The 17,461-nt window shown below is 37.5% G+C and overlaps 1 protein-coding gene across 1 annotated transcript in view; it reads left to right on the top strand.

The window, feature by feature from the left end:
- Positions 1-16,062, top strand: part of ERICH6 (glutamate rich 6) — a 29,455-nt gene extending 13,393 nt beyond the window's left edge. Inside the window, exons 9-14 of the mRNA XM_033134388.1 lie at positions 224-294; positions 1,166-1,311; positions 6,395-6,480; positions 8,343-8,498; positions 11,437-11,665; positions 15,799-16,062. Of these exons, the coding sequence (XP_032990279.1) occupies positions 224-294; positions 1,166-1,311; positions 6,395-6,480; positions 8,343-8,498; positions 11,437-11,665; positions 15,799-16,062 (952 nt within the window). The remainder of the gene's footprint in view (positions 1-223; positions 295-1,165; positions 1,312-6,394; positions 6,481-8,342; positions 8,499-11,436; positions 11,666-15,798) is intronic.
- Positions 16,063-17,461: the final 1,399 nt, after the last annotated feature.

Genomic DNA, 17,461 nt, shown 5'->3' with positions numbered 1-17,461 from the left:
ATTTACCAATCCCAAATTGTCAGGGCAATTCAGAATTGCTATATTGGAGAAATGTGTGCACAAAACAGAGACCCATGTACTCTGATTAAATGACTGGACTTACAAGTAATAACAGATAAAAATAACAAGGGATGGCATTTAAACAGTTTTAAACAGTAGTATACAGTTTTAAGCTTGAAACATATTTCAGATTTACATGTTTGTTTGTTTTTTTATCTTGTAGAAAACAGGAGGAAAAAATAGCCAAACATTTGGCGATAATAACAAATGAACACACTACTTCCTCTGAAGATGGTGAGTTCATCAACACTGATATTATATATCAGTTGTACATTAGAAAGCTCATATGTTTGACCAAAAACTAAAATTGGCATATTTAAAAAACAATATTTAACATTTTAATTTCAGTCAATGCTTCAGTCAAAATGGCTCAGAAAAATCTGATATTTGAAGTCAGCTGGCTTTTGAAGGTTTTAGTCTTCCTCTCGTTACTGATTGAAATAAATTAGCAAGATCTATAGAGCACTTTACGGATATCTGCAAAGAGCTTCTGAGTTCATTGTCTCTTGTTTTATTAAGAACACATTCTATTTTGTTTTCAAGGTGGGGTATGTAAAATCTGTCAAAAATAAATCAGATTCCTTGCCTCATCTGTGGTTTCCATCAGTCAGCGGGCCAGTATAGTTATAGTGCTGGGACAGTTAAAGGCGCGCTGATTTTAGAATCAGAGTTCTGGATTTGTATCCTTGCTTTTCTCCTCTTAGGCTGTCTGAGTTTAGGTAAATTACTTAATCGTTCTGAACATCAGGCTCCTCCTCTACCACTCTGAGCTATTACAAAGATACTTAGAGAAGATACATTTTTGGTTGTTTTTAAATTAAATCTCACATATAAAGTGCCTTGATATTCAACTGTTTCCTACTAAATCTAGTGCCAGAAAATTCCACTTAATAAAAATCATCGTTTTTCTTCTTTTAACAAAGAAATGATCTCATTTTTTAACAAAAGAAGGCCCCCACTTTAACTTAATGAAGGGTCTCATTTTCCTTCCATTAAAAAATAGTCTGATGAATCAATGCATTTGTATTTGAAATTTCATGTTAGAATAGCGATTTTGGAAAATTTAAAACATGTATGTACTTTCATGTGATCCTTTTCCCATTAGATTCAAAGCACTTGAAAACAATTTCTTACCAACTTTCCATGGATATTCCAGAAAAAGATCTAACTGATGACAAACCATTTGATTTTCAACTAGATGAAAGAAACATATCCATTGTTTGTTGTGATTCTAGGACAGCATGTGGAAAGGTAATTAGCTTTGATTTTTATTTTACTTGATACGCTTTAAAAACCAATTTTACCTAAAATTATAAATGCTGTCATGATGAATATAGCAGCTTGGCACATGGCACTTTTAACTATTGTCAAAAAGAATTGGTATAGACTTGGCCTTTTAACTTCTACTAGACTTTGCAACAGTGCTTTACATATGTATTATAGGGGGCCCTTTTGGTTAAAGCCTTTTTACTTTAAAATGTGGTTATTGTACATTAAGGAACATTTGGAAACCTTAGAAAACTAAAATGAAGGGGAGAAAATCAACAAAGCTCTCAACCACTTCCCAAAAATCATTATTAATATTTGAATATTTTCTAGATCTGCACTACCCAATATAGTAGCGAATACTACATATGGCTAAATTTAAAATAATTAAAATTAAGTTAAAGTTTAAAATGTAATTCTTTAGTCACACTAGCTACATTTCAAGTGCTAAATAGCTGTATATGACTAATGGCTGCCAAATTGCAGTACAGATACAGAACATTTTATAATCACCAAAAGTGCTATTAGACAACACTCTTCAAGACTTTTTTATACATAGGTTTTGTTAATGTACTTGTAATTATATTATATATGTAATTTTATCTCTTTTTAAACTGAATTATAAAAAATATGTTCCATGATATTATATAGCTCATATTAACATCATTTTAATATCTATGTGCTTTTTCATATTGTTTATCTAGCCATTCCCTTGTTATTGGACATACAAGTTATTAACAATATCTTTGTTATCCTAAATAACATTGCTTCAAATATCTTTGTGTATGAGTTTTTTATATAAGTATAGTTCCTCAGAATAGATTCCTAGAAATTAAATCACTGAGACCAGGTTTGTTTGTCTTGGGTGACATAGGAGGGGAGGCAGTGAACAGAGGTGACTGACAAAATCAAATCCAAATTCTGTCTGGGGAAACATCATTCATCCAGCCCTCAAATTACTCCTATAGATGATCTTTCAAGTTCAATTACCAGCACACGTGAAAAAGAATCAAGAACACAAGGAAACTCAGTACCACAATTGAAAATCCAGAGGAATAATATCCAATAATAAAAGATCTGCAAAGATTTTGGAAATTGAAGTAATCTAACTATGTTCATGAAAATGAAAGATCAGGTTGGAGATATATAGAGGGAACAGAAAACTATAAAGTGACATAACAGTTTTAAAAAGAAAAAAAATGAACTTATAGACATAAAAAACAACTATTGGGAATTAAAAACTTAAACGATGAGAGTTAAATGCAGGTAGATCCAACTAAAGAGAGAACTAATGACCTGGACAAGACATTAAAAATTTATCAAAATTCACCATGGGGATGGAAAAAAGGCAAGGAATACAGAAGAGAGTGTAGGATACACAAATAAAATGAGAGATCTAAAATGTATTTATTCAAAATCCCAGAAGGAGAGGAGAAAGATAATCAGACAGAGGCAGTATTTAAAGAGATGACAATTTTCCAGAACTTATAAAAGAGACTGATCAACATAATTAAGAAGCCCAATGAATCCCAAGCAGGATCGATTTTTAAAAAATCCTAGACACTTCATAGTGAAATTGTAGAACACCAAAGACAAAAGGAAAATCTTAAAAACAGAAAATAAAGAAACAGTTTCACTTACATTTAAAGGAGAACAGTAAGGCCATCAGATGATGCTCCAATAGCAACAATGGATGCCAGAAGTCAGTGGAATGTCTTCAGTATGCTGAAAGAAAATAATAATCAATCTAGAAGTCTATACCCAGTTAAAATAACTTTCAAGAAAATGTACCCCTGAAAGACATTGTCTGGAAAAACAAAGAGAGTTTGTCAGTAGTAGCCCCTCACTAAAGGAAATTCCAAAGAATATTATTTGTGTAGTTGGGTGGTCTGAGTTTTAAGAAAAATGAGAAGCAAAAAACTGATATATGGTATATATGAATAAAACTAAAAAATGGCTGATAAAATAATAATAATAATAATAAATAATGGCTCATGGAGTTTCAAAAAACAGTTATAGAATAAAAATGCATGACAAATAGTACGTGATTTTGGAAGAAGGCTAAATGCAGTTACAGTGCACTAAAATTCTTCATTTGAAAAAAGGACAAATACATAACTGAACTTCAGACTTTGGTAAATTAAGTTTGCTTGCTGAAATTTCTAGAATAGCCAGAAAACTAACAGAAGCAAAGAGTATAAATTCCCAGCCAGTAGAAGTAAAGCAAAAAAATAGAATAATTTATTTTAAATATCTCCCAAAACGACAAGAATAAGGGGAGAGAAAAACACATAATAGGGGACAAATAGAAAACATCAAGGAATGTCAGTAACTAAATGTAAATAGACTACATACTCCAGTTAAAAGACTAAGGCTGTCAGAGAATATTTTTAAAAAGAAGAAAATTCAACCGTCTACTGTTTATAAGAGACACATCTAAAATATAAGGATATAAAAAGATTAAATATAAATAAAGAAAAAATGATATATCATAAAAACACTAAAGAGCATTGCTCAAGATAAAGAGGATCACTTCATAATGATGCCCTTCGTAATGATAAAAGTTTTCATCCACCAAGAAGATATAAAATACAAAATATTTTCCCCATATTAACATTGTCTAAAAATATGTAAAGGGGATACTTTAGCCTACGTCTCCCAATAACTAAGAGGGCTATTACACCAAAAAAGAAGCAATAATACAATAGAATATTCAAAAAACCCATTTAACAAATTTGTTCATGGATTGGAAGATTAAATATTTTAAAGATGACATTCTTCCCAAATTTCAAATTCTAACAGGATTGTATGTTTGTGTGTTTTGGGGGAAGGGAGGTCTTGACAAATTGATTCTAAAATTTACATGGAAATATAAAGAATCTAGAATAGCCAAGACATTCTTGAAGAAGGTTTGGAGGCAGGGGAATATGCTCTACCAGGTATTAAGATACATTACAAAATATAGTAATTAAGACAGTGTAGTGTCAGGGCAGGATAAACAAAGAAGCCCATGACAAAGAATAAAGAGTCCAGAATCAGACTCATGCGTACATAAACATCTTATTTATTACAGCAGTGGCAATGCTCAATGATAGACAAAGAAAAATCTTTTCAATACATAGTGCTGGGACAATCAGGCATCTATACTCTTTTTAGTGAAATTGGAGCCACTATTTCACATAATATTTAAAAATCAATTCCAAGTAGATTAAAGATTTAAATGTGAAATACAAAACTACAAAGATTTATTTTATAAGGGAGAATAGCTTTATTACCTCAGGTTAGGGAAAGATTTACTAACTGATGAAAAACAGCAGTGTCCATAAAGGATTTGATAAATTAAAATTAAAGTTGTGAAAGACAAGCCAAGAAGAGATAAATATATGCAGCACACATGATATGCAAAGGGCTTATATCCTAAATGTAAAAGGACATGGGGAAAAAGTCTACCTAATAGAAAATGGGCCAAGAAAACTTGCACACTTCTCAACGGAGAAAATTCAAATGGTCAATAAACTTATAAAAAGATGCTCAATCTCATTAGTAAGCTGGGAAAGGAAAATTAAAATCACAGTTAGAGATCAGTACACACTATCACATTTGCAAAAAATATAAAGTCTGATATTACTGTGTGTTGGAAAGGATACAGAGCTAAAGTCGTTATTATTTGCCTCTAGTGGGAATGTAAGTTGTATAACTTAGAAAATAATTTTGACATTATCTAGTAAAGTGGAAGACAGGCATATCTTGGGATTCAGCAATGCCACCTCTGGACGTAATATCTGAGAGAAACTGGGTACCAGCATACATGCACATAAGAATGTTCATAGTATTGTTTATAACAGCCAAAAACTGGGAACAACCCAACTATCCATTAACAATAGAATGGATAGTGATAAATTCATACAATGGAATACTATACACAAACGAAAGTCATTGGACTGTATGAATCTCATAAACAATGTTGACAGAAAGAAATAAAAAATTAAAAATATATAATGTATGATTCCATTTGTGTAAAATTCAAAATGGGAAAAATTAAACTATATTGTTTAGAAATTATAAAAGTGCAAAGAAATTACTGTGAAATCAGACTAGTGGTTATGTCTAGAAAGGAAGGATATTGATTTTGGGACAGACATACAGTGGGCTCCTAGAGTCTCAGCATTGTTCTGTTTCTTCACCCAAGCAGTGATAACATGGCTATTCACTTTATAATTACTCATTAACAAAACTGCATATTTTAGCATTTACACGAATTTATTTCATTTCATATTTTTAAAAGTGAAAAATGTATTGTCTTCTAAAGTATCTAACTAACATTTACATGAAAATTTAGATTGCTGCACTGTTCAGCCTTAGGAATTCTTGTATCCATTTTATTATAATTCAAGATTGGGAATAAATAGAATCAAATTAAATCTATTATTTATTATAAAATATTGTCGGGGTCAAATTCATCTCCCTATTTTGTATTGCCTATAAAAGAGTTAAACCTAGAGATATAATAAGGAATATCTCCCTGTATTTCTTCAACTTCCCATACTCCACTAGTGTTTTGTTCAGATGCATGTCGAGGTCATCCTTGAAGAGATGCCAGATGCTACAGCTTTTACTGCGGTTTAAAGTCAGTTTATTGTAGTATAATTTACATAGAGTAAAATTCACCATTTTTAGGTATACAGCTCTATAAGTTTTGACAGTTAGGCAACCACCACTATAATCAGGTATAGAATATTTACATCGTGGTAGGGCTGGCTTTTATCTTCTGTTTTGTTTTGTTTTTCTAGTAATATGTGTATAAAGTAAAACAAAAACCCTTCAAACAGGTATGTAATGTCATATTTTTGCCAGAAAGATTTTATCAAATTATCTCAAGGGGTTAGGGACAATCTTTAATGATTCCTAAGAATTGTTCCCTGTTTTTGAAGCAAGGCCAAAAACTTAAATTAATAAATGGTTTGTATCACTGTCTAACAAGCAAAGGATGTCTGTTGTTACAATACTTAATGCGTGCTATCTGAAACGACGAACTGTTAAGAGTCCTTTTATTTTCTGGGGTTTATAGATCATGAGGAATGAGCTTTTAGAGAAGCACTACAAACATGGGAGCAAATTTCTGACTTCGTTTCCAGATGGGACAACACAAATATTGTATCCTTTCTTGCAACAAATTATTTTTATTAGCTTTATTTCTTCACAAAAAGACAGATAAAGAAAAAGAAAAATATTTAAAAAAAATATATTACCCCCAAATCCTACCATCCAAAGAAAAGCTAACATCTTTTCATACATCTTGTCTTACTTTTTTCTGAGTGAGCATATATGTAATTTTTTAAATCCGTTTTTCAACTATTTATATTTTATAACTTGCTCCCTTTACACATATAATAAATAATGTTTGAGTATATAATGTACAATAAATATAGAGATACAACACCATTTTTATAACCACAATGTATTTCATTATAGGATGTACTATATTAATTTAACCTATCCCCTATTACTGAACAAAGGTGGTTTTGCAATCTTGTGCTATTATGTACAACCACTAAACGAACAGCTTTGTGCATATTTCATTGCATACTTATTACTTATTCCTTAGAATTAAATACCTAGGGATAAAAATTCTGGGCAAGAAATTATGGACATTTTAAAACTTTGATAGATTTTGCCACCCCCCACCCCCGAAACTGTGTACCAGTTTACGCATCCATGAGCAGCGTGTTATTTTTAATACAAAAATTCAATATTAATTTTATGGAACTCTGAGTTATTGACCACATGAACTTCTGCCAGATGGATGGCCAGGCCTTTTGGTATTTTAACATCAAGTCTATTTAATTTAATATCTTAAGGAAAGTTAAAAACAATTTTTTTAAAATAGTATTTTTTTTAAATAATTTTTTTTAAATCTATGCAAGGAAGAGGTCGTTTTGGTGAACTGAAGGCCTCACCTTATAGGAGAAAGTCATTTTTAGTCATAGTTCCCTAAATGTTTAGTCAAACCACAGTAATAAATCAGAAAAAGGACTTTTCACCATACAGGAAGTGTAATGAAGTTTTAGTTCCCTAGACCTTATGAGAAAGAGTATATAGGTTTTATTTTAATTATATCAATAAATTTTAAATAACTTCCCGAACTTTTATTTTCAGTTATCACTTCACACCCAGGCTTTGATTCTTGAGTCTCTTGAAGGCTGTGGATGATTTTCAAAATGATTCTGAATCAATCTTGTGTTCACTTCATCTCTGGACTTCTGCTCAGCTTAGATAGGACTGAGTATTAACAGTTAGTGAATTGTCTTCAGTGTATTTTATTCTTTTTGCTGTTAGAAATGGAATTGTTTTCTTAATTTCATTTTCAGAATGTTCACTGCTAGTGTACAGAAATACAATTTTTTATATATTGATCTTGTAGCCTACAACTCTGCTGAACTCGTTTGTTAGTTCTAATATATTGTTTTGCAAATTCCTTAGTGATTTTATATGTAAAAGAGCACGTCAGCTGCAAACAGGGTTCGTTTTACTTCTTCCATTTCCAATCTGAATGTCCTTCATTTCTTCTTTAATAAAATTTCCCTGACTAGAACCTCCAGTACAATGTTGAATAGAAGTGGGGAAAGTGGACATTTTTGTCTAATTCCTGATCTTAGAAGAAAAACACTCTTTATCATGTTTTTTCTGTTTATGTTTTTTACTCTTTATTCTATTAATATAATATATTCATTAATTGATTTTCAGATGTTAAACCTTGCATTCCTGGAATAAACTCCACTTTGTCCTGATATATAATCCTTTTTATATGTTGTTAGATTCCATTTGCTAGTGTTTTGTTGAGGTTTCTTGTGTCTCAGAAATATATTTTGATCCACATAAAATCCTTTTGTAATAACAGAACCTCCCATTTTCAGAATGCTTTACAGTTTCAAAGGGCTCTCTCATAAATTGAATTTATTCCCAGAATAGCCCAGGACCATTAATTAGAACACCCGAATGACCTTATCTGATCTCAGCTACCCATCTGGAAACCTCGCCATCATCCGAGTGCCCAACAAGATAAATGGCTTCATGTGTATAGTCCAAGAAGACGTGCCCACTAACCCCGCAATCCTGGCGGTGCTGGATTCTTCTGGCAGAAGTTCCTGCTACCATCCAAATGGAAATGTCTGGTAGGCTCCGAGGTTCCTCCTGCTGTCATTGTGTTTTTTGGGTTTGTGAAATTTTATTTTTCCTTTTATTTTTTTCTAACTTGATTGACATATAATTGACATAACATTGTGTAAGTTAAAAGTGTACAACTGTTTTGATTTGCACTTATAAATTGCAAATGATTACCACCATAGCATTAGCTAATACCCGTATCATGCCACATAATTACCATTTCTTTTTTCTTGTTGAGAACATTTAAGATATACTCTGTTAGCAACTTTTAAGTATACAAGATCCGACAATTAAGTTGCGAACTCATCCTAGAAAAGTGCTACATACCTCATTGCTGAAAGTGCTGCATACCTCATTGCTGAATATCACTACAATCACCTTCGAAGTACTCCCCTTGGGAAGCTATGCACTGATGTCAGCACCTAGTCTACCCTTCAAAACAATTTTGGGACTCTTTTCCTGGAATGGCCATCAGACCTGTCATCGTATTTCCCTTCATGTCCTGAATGTCATCAAAATGTCTTCCTTTCAATATTTCCTTTATCTTCAGGTAAAGAAAGAAGTCATTGTGGGCCAGATCAAGTGAGTAGGGAGGGTGTTCCAAAACAGTTATTTGTTCACTGGCTAAAACCTCCCTCACAGACAGTACAGTGTGAGCTGGTATATTGGCGTGATGCAAGAGCCATGAATTGTTGGCGAAAAGTTCAGGTTGTCTAACTTTCTCATGCAGCCTTTTCAGCATTTCCAAATAGTAAACTTGGTTAACTGTTTGACCAGTTGGTACAAATTCATAATGAACAATCCCTCTGATATCAAAAAAGGTTAGCAACATCGTTGCAAAAAGTTCGCGAACTTAACTGTCTGACCTTGTATAACACAGTATTATACAGAACTTACTCATCTTATAACTGGAAGTTTTCTTTTTCCTTTTTAATGATAAAAATGGCTTTAAGAAAATTTATTTAAGCTAGTGGTCTTTAGACAATAATGTTCAACTCAGAGAAATATTTGGTGTATGCCTTTCCATATGGTTCTCAGTGGAAAACTCCTAGGTAACTATGTAAAACAAAGCTCACCATATTCTTTCTATAAACAGCAAGAGAATACGAAGCATACAATTTCAATATTAGGAAAAAGCGTCTAAGTAAATTATATGGTCACCGTAGGGATTTGGGATATGAACCCAGACGGTCTCTATACAGCCTGTGCCCCCATAATGCTACCCTGCCTCATCCATGGAAATAATTCACAGTGCACAGGTGCCCCATGGCGGCATTATTTGTGATGTATTTGTAACTAGTAAGCTTCCCGCAGCCACACCCAACAACAACAACATACAAACAAAATCTCCAGAAAAATTAAAATCCCGATCCCATTTTGATCTACTAACTGATATACTCTGACTTCATATCATTTCATTTGGCCTGAGAAAGTGAAATTCAGGTTCGAACTGCAAAAACAATTTAAACTCCTTGAGCTTTTCAGATAGAGATATTCCCTCCCTTTAAATTTTTTAAAGGTATAACCATCTCATCTTGATAAACTCTGCCAATAATTGACAAAGTTGGGACACTGCCAGGACTTGAGAAAGTTAGGACGCAGAGAGCTATTTGTGTTCTTAGTCCAAATGAGTAGTCAATGCACTACCTCCCTGTATATTGGAGAATTTCTACTTATCCTTCAGGGTTCAATAGCAGCTGTGTATTACACTGGGTGGGGGCAGGATGTTATTGTCACCAGATAGTCATTAGCTCCTAGGACTTTATTGTTGCCAGTGCAGCCATGTCACCCACCAGCTCTCCTGGACCCTCTGATGGGACTCCCTGGTACTCTCCTAGCCGCTTCTAGCTGCCTCTTATGAAGCAAGCCTGCCCTCCCTGCTGGACTCATGTTCCTTAAAGACACACCCTGGACCTTTGCCACTACATAGCATGTATCTGTACATGGTATAGACTCAAAGAATGTTGATTAAATAATTTATCTAGATAATTTGGCATCATCCTTTCCAGATATAATATAACCTCAATTTCTCACTTGTACTTTTGCTATTAGGTTACTGCCACTAATCAATACTGGGGGGATAAGATTAGTCATTTTACTTAGGGGGTCCTCGTGGCCAATTCATCTGGTTTTTAAAACATAATTCATTATCCAATTAAGCCAACTTTCTAAGTACCCAGAACTCGAACAATTCTGTCTGCTCAAGAAAGGAATGGTGATCCAAGCTGGAAGAAGGTGAGAGCAGGAGAAGGAGATAACCAAGTAGAACGGAAGTCATTAGCACCACTAGATTGCAGACTGTGCAGCGCTAAGTTGTGTGTATAGTAAACTGTGGCGTTGGCGACACTGAGACTGGGGAGCCCGGAGAGTGTGAGCTCCACCTTCTGCTCTGCTCCAGAGCTCTTCTCCTCCGCAGACACCGCTCCCTCCTGCCCACACCCAGCCTGATGGGAGGTCTCCTAGAAAGTCTCCTGGCTCCCAGTTGCTGGATGCCGTTAGAAAACCGCTCTCTTGCACTGTGGCCAATTTGGCCTTCCCCAGAATTTACATCCCCCGGTCTTCATTTTTGTCGAGGAAAATCTGAGTACTGGCCTTCTCCCCTTGCACATAGGTTGCTCTCCGGTATTTCTTCTGGTCCAGACTAAATCTTAACTGTTCCCTTTTCATGCCTCCCAGCACAAAATTCTCCAAATTGCTTTACCATCCTGGTTACATCCTTTGGACCCATTTTGGTTCATCAGTAGATCTTGAGTTGGGCCCAGTACTTCAAATTAATATAGAATTCAGTCACAGTCTTATGACTCCTAGGATTACCTGAGGTTTTCCGTCATTTTATGCTACTGGCTACCATAAACTGCTACTCTCTGGTTAGCAAACGACAGGGCTCATTTCAGGGTGGAATTACTATGCTACTGTGTATGATTTTTTTATTTCCTTTCTGCCCAGGGTATACATCAATATCGTGGGAGGTCAATATTCAGATCCAGCTGGCAACAGAGTAAGGGCTTGGAATTGGTCAAGTTCTGGCTCTTCCTCACCCTTTGTTTCATTTAAGCCTGTTTTTTTGGCTTTGAACCATTATGTTGGAGTTCGCATCTTAGAACAAGACAAGATTTCAATCACTTTTCTAGCAATGGGCCAACAGGCAAAAATCAGTGTTGGAACCAAAGTGAAGGTAAGCATGTTTTTAAAAACAATTAAAGCATTTAGAATAATAAGAGTAAAATAACTTTTATTGGTGTTATTACTGATAAATTATACTTGTGTGTAATCTACTGTCCACTAAGAATTTTAGAATTCAATGAAAAGACACATGGTGAAAGTTTCATATGGAATTGGGGCAGCCTAATTAATTGTTTCTTCTTTCTCAGAAATTCCTTTTGTTTTGGACTTGGATCCAAGCAACATTTACTGAGTGTTTGCTCTGTGGCTGCGTAGGGCCGCTTTGGGAGTTTGGTTTTAGGATTTCGTATGATGTGTGCTTTTCTCTGTGCTGTAGTAGAAAGCCCTGCGCTACGTCAGGAGACCTGGGTTCTCACCATGTTCAAGATCAAGCAGAAGCCCCATCTCCTTGGAGACACTTCCCAGACCCCCTAGCCCTTGGCCCAGGGAGGGTCAGTCACGTCCTGCTCTGGGAGGCCTGCAATGTGCTCCTCACTGTTCTGGCTGCTTCTGTCAGTCTCGCTGCTACAGTCAGCTGACGGGGGCTCCAGACAAGCTTTCTTGGTGAGAAATGTACAGCACAGCCTCCTTTTGGTACATGTTCTCACCTCTGTCCCGGGGCTTGCCGAGCCATGCTGCCGTACTGGTCCTCCTGGCTGCCTTTCCTACTGGATGGCGAGCTCCCGAAGAACAGACTCTATCTCACTGATTCCTCTGTCCCACCCAGGCTGTGGCCCGAGCACTCACACCCTCAGTAACTGGCAATACTGCACAATGATTCAGAACATTAAGGACTTCGGGTTACAGAGACATTGTTTCAAACCTCAGCTCTGCCACTCAGCTAAGTGGGTGAACTTGAGCTTCAGTTCCCCCATGTTTGTACATGCAGACCCAGGGAGAAGCTCTGAAATTGAACATCTACCTCCATAAGTAATGGGCAGGGAAACAGTGAAGAAAGAAGCTGGCCATTCCAGTCTGGCAATTAACCACGATGAGTAGGGGAAACTTAACGTACAAGGTGCACCTTGGGCAGCTGCTAAGTGAAGTGCATACCCTCTGCACTGCTTGGCAAGCCCCAGAGAATTACATAGAACAGGCAGGATGGATAGGGACTCTGGTATGTGACCCATCCCCAGGTAAGGAAAAATGCCTTACGTTCTTGCTCGGGTCAGCACAACAGCCTGTTCCAGGAACCAGCACTCATGAAACACAGAGGAGAGGGACTGGTTTGTCAGAAGGAAAGTACCGATTACAATCAGACAGTCTCTGAGGGGATTTACGCAAAGCTATCTGTTCTGGCACAAGTCTAGCTCACGGGTCCGGCAGTGGTCACACAGGGGACAGTCTCTCCTCCACACCTCACCTATAAGATGGGGATAATGATTCCTACCTGGTAGATTGTGGTGGAGACTCAATGAGAACGCAAAGCACTATGCACAGGGCTTGGCCCTAATACTCAGTCACTGAGAGCTCCACACAAATGCAGAGTTTGTCAATCATGCCTCAGTAAAGCTGAAATAGACACACAGGTGTAGAGACGGCATAGAGATCTACGTGTATCTCTATACACATGTAGCATATGTCACATGTGACTTTGAACAGCCCCTTAAACTCTGACTTCGTTTCATCAATTATTGGGAGAGATCGCTCCAAACTTCAAAGGTGTCTTCAGCCTCGAAAAAGTCAATCCTTTTCAGTAAGTGGAAATAAGACCTCAATATTCAGCACGGGCAGAAATATCTCATAAACACCAAACAGAAGGGAAACTTCCGATTCAGCCAACGTACGGTGAAGGCCTGCAATGCGCGCCTCACTGTTCCGGCTGCTTCTGTCAGTCTCGCTGCCACAGCCAGCTGACGGGGCTCCAGACAAGCTTTCTTGGTGAGAAATGTACGGCACAGCCTCCTTTTGGTACATTACATTCATGGCAAGTGCGTTCTTACCAAAAATGTAAAAAATGCACCCCCCCCCCTTCAGAAATGAATTCCAATCAGAAAAAAGAGACATTCTCATGCAAAAGAAAGAACTTGATATTAAAAGGTTTTACTTTTCTCATGATCCTCCTTTCTTTAGATGTTTTAAAAATACAAAAGGGACCTGTGAATACATTCTCATATTTGAAGATTCAAATAACATAGACATGTAGAAAGTAAAAAATGAGATTCCCCCTTTATCCTTTTTTCTATTCTAACGCCCTTCCCAAAGGTAACCACCACCCAAAATTTGGTGTGTATTTCTCTTTTCTATGTATTTTAAATTATTCACATATATCTTCTTAAAATAAAAATTGGATTGTACCATACTGATTATATTGTTGGGGGATTCTATTTGTTTTTTGTTTTCCACTTAACAGGTATTAAAGGTTTTTCCATATCGTATTTCCAAACATATTTGTCTATTTTATTTTTAATTGTTACATAATATTACAATGGTTACTGTAAAATTGTTAACTATCTTTTTTTTTTTAACGTGTGTAGAATAAACTTCCAAGTCCTGTAGTTTTTCTGTTTTCCTTGACAACAATAATTCTTTCAACTCTCTCAGAAAATATTAACTATGTCTATTCTAAAGTCTTCCACTGGCTACCAATTCTATTTTCTAGAGTCTAAGTATAGTGTCTCTGATGGGTGAATCTGATGCCTCTGTTTCATGACCTCAGATTTCCTCAGATGTTCAGTGCTTCTTGGTTGTGTGTTCATTTTTGTATGTGAGAATCCCTGTTTTCCTGCACGTTCTGCTTACTGACGTTTGCTTCTGGTAACTGCAGAGAAGTGGTAATACTGGCTAGCCGCAGCACCGGGCTTTAGACCCAATCGGGGCTCCACACAGAGGGGAGGGAGGGGCGGCCTCCCAAACATTATCCTAGTATTTATCTCAGGGTCTTTCCTGCGCGTCTCATTTCTGTTGACTTTGAGCTCAGGATGTGTGTGTTTTGGGTTAGTGGTTTCATTTGGTCATTTATCGCTCTGGATATGGTCCCATCTACTTTTTTTTTTTTAAATTAGTTTCAGGTGTACAAAACAATGTAATAGACATTTATACCCCTCACAAAGTGATAACCCCCTCCCCCAACCCATTACCCCTCTGACATCGTATATAGCTGTTACAATTTCATTACTCTATTCGCTATGCTGTACTCTACATCCTGTGACCATATATAGATATATATAAAATTACAGTTGACATTCATTATTATTCAGCTTCAGGTGTACAGTGCAGTGGTCAGGAAGGTTTTTGTGCAGATGAGCAGCAGGACCAGATGTGGGTTTTAAGAGATGCTTCTGGCTGCAGGGGGATAAATGCTGATCTGTTCATTATTCATCCATTTCATGCCCCTCCCTCCTCTTCCTTCCTTCCTTCCCTCCTCTTCCTACCTTCCTTCCTTTCTTCCCATGGGGGGATGAAAAGGCAGACAGATCCTGCGAGTTCCCTCGTCTGTTGCAGGTAAGTAGTCACTGCTGACAGGAGGCAGTTCAGCTTTTATTTAGCCTGTCCCACTACGGCTACCCAGCACTCCCAGGCTGGTCCTAAGCCGCAAACTGGAAACTCCTTAGGCAAGACGGTCCTAGCAGATCTATTCACCTTCCGGCAGCTGCAAGGAGATTAGCCTGAATCACCAAAGGCTGTGAGGAAGTGGGGGACACAGAGGCCAAGGGTCATGGAGAGGTTAACGTGGAATGGCCTCCTGGAGGCAAGGTCACTTTTAGGAGAAGGAAAGGAATTTTAGTTGCCCAGGTGCTTCTTGAAAATATCGGCTCAGGTGCTGCCTTCTCTGACAAAGCCTCTCCCCGCAGTGCCCTCCCAGCCTCAGGCCAGCACCTACCACGCTCCCCCGACTGGGCACTTCCCAGGAAGGCATCTTTGTGTTCCACTCAGGATATGCTAGTTCAATTACTTGAATACATTGTAAGCATTTGGACAAGTCCAATTTCTGTTTGCTCTGGCCTGCTCTCCTCTCTCAAGTCTCCGCAGCATTTCAGCTCATTCCTTGTTCAGATTCGAATAACACCCCCGCGGTTCATAGATAATTAGACTCAAGAGGGAATCCAGCTCCAAATTAGCGCTGCCTCCTCGACCTCCTTGGTTCCACAGGCACCACTGCCACTACGGGACCCTGAGCTTTCCTTCTCTTTCTTTGCTGAAAAGCTAGCAAACCCTGAGGAGATTCCAGTTCTCCGATACGTGAATGGGGACGACCTTCTTCTGCTGGCCAGTTTAATAAAGATTCGACGGCTGTTTCATAAACTTGAAGGATGTGTAAGTTTTCCCTCCAGCCAGGTTTGGGAAAAATTTAAGCAACCTTCCTACCTTTCTTCACTTACTCTAAAACTAATTGCCCTTTGTAACAATTCCGGTATAAAGCAAGATACAATAACAACAATAGCAGCTATAATAAATGAAAAAATTTAAGAATGATGGTGCTTTCGTTTGTTTTGTTGATTTTTTTTAGGGGGTGGGGTGTGGGAGAGTTCAAGAAAAGTGTATAAAATGACCAGGAAAGACGAAGACATAGGCTTTTTTATCAATTTAGAACACATCTTGAGTCATCACAGGTTTACTTACATTCTGGCTCAGAAAACTAAACAACTCACTTTCAGGACAGCAGAGAATGAGTAAATCATCAGAAGTGTCCCGATCAGTTAGAGTTCCGTGAGGAAAACAGCAGGGAGGGATTAGACGCTTCCAAAACCATGCAAAAGACTGGGGAAGTGAAGGCCAAGGAAAACCCTGCTGGCTTTCAGGAAATCTGGAAGTGAAGGAATCTCAGGAAGCCAGGAAGCCACGAGCACCAAAGTGAGAAAGTGGCCTGAGCTCTGCGCTCTGCGGGAAGAGCTGCAGCTCACATTAGAGTGAGGGAATAACAAGGAACTGCCATCCAGCTGAATATCCACCGCCCTCCTGCCAAAAACGAACGATGGCTGCAGCTCCTCTCCCACCTCACATAATTCAGGCAGGCATCTCTCAGGGGGAATCGTAACTGGAACGGGCTGGCAAAGGACAGTGGGACATGTTTTCTTTTCCCTTCCAAGGGGAGAGGGGACAGATGTTGCTCAATCTGCAAGGACAGCCCAGCAGTTTCTCCTGCTCAGTGATAAAGTCGCTTTAGAGCAGAAAGCAGAGTTGAGAGCTGGAGGTGGACAACCCTAAAGAGGTCCCTGGAGCACCCGAACACTGGGTCTCCTGGGCTTGCCCAGACTTCTTGGTTCCCTGTTCTTTTTCTTTTCTTTTTTTTTTTTTTTTTTTGTAATTTTGTAATCGTTTTTTTGAAATGGAATGGCCACATATAGCCTAAAGCTGTCATTCACCACTATTTTTAAATATATTTTTAATTATAGTTGATACACAATATTAGTTTCAGGTGTACAACATAGTGATTCAATATTAACATACCTTACAAAGTGATCACCACAATAAGTCTAGTAACCATTTGTCACCATACGTGGTTATTATATTACTGACTCTCTTCCCTATGCTGTACCTTACATCCCTGTGACTTATTTTGTAACTGGGAGTTTGTACCCCTTTTCCGCCCAACTTTTCTTTGGGAGAGGGTGAAATGTAGTTTGAGAGGGCCATTCCTTACAGTGAATTCCAAATTCGGTGTAATGCACAAGAGGGATTAAGCCTATCTACCATTCACCACTTAGTGTGAAGTATTGAATCATATTGTTTTCCTCCTAAGAGCCAACTGAGGAAGTACAAGCAGGGAATGGAAGGGAAAGGAGTCAGTGGAAGCTTGGGGCACCGATTAGGAAGTAGGACTAATAAGGAAGTAGCTGAGCTACTGGGAGACGGCTCCTGTCCTGAT

This window comes from Rhinolophus ferrumequinum, chromosome 2, assembly GCF_004115265.2.
Source record: "Rhinolophus ferrumequinum isolate MPI-CBG mRhiFer1 chromosome 2, mRhiFer1_v1.p, whole genome shotgun sequence".
NCBI lineage: Eukaryota > Metazoa > Chordata > Mammalia > Chiroptera > Rhinolophidae > Rhinolophus > Rhinolophus ferrumequinum.
Note: the sequence above shows the minus strand (reverse complement) of the source record. Positions and strands in the feature narration are given on the sequence as shown.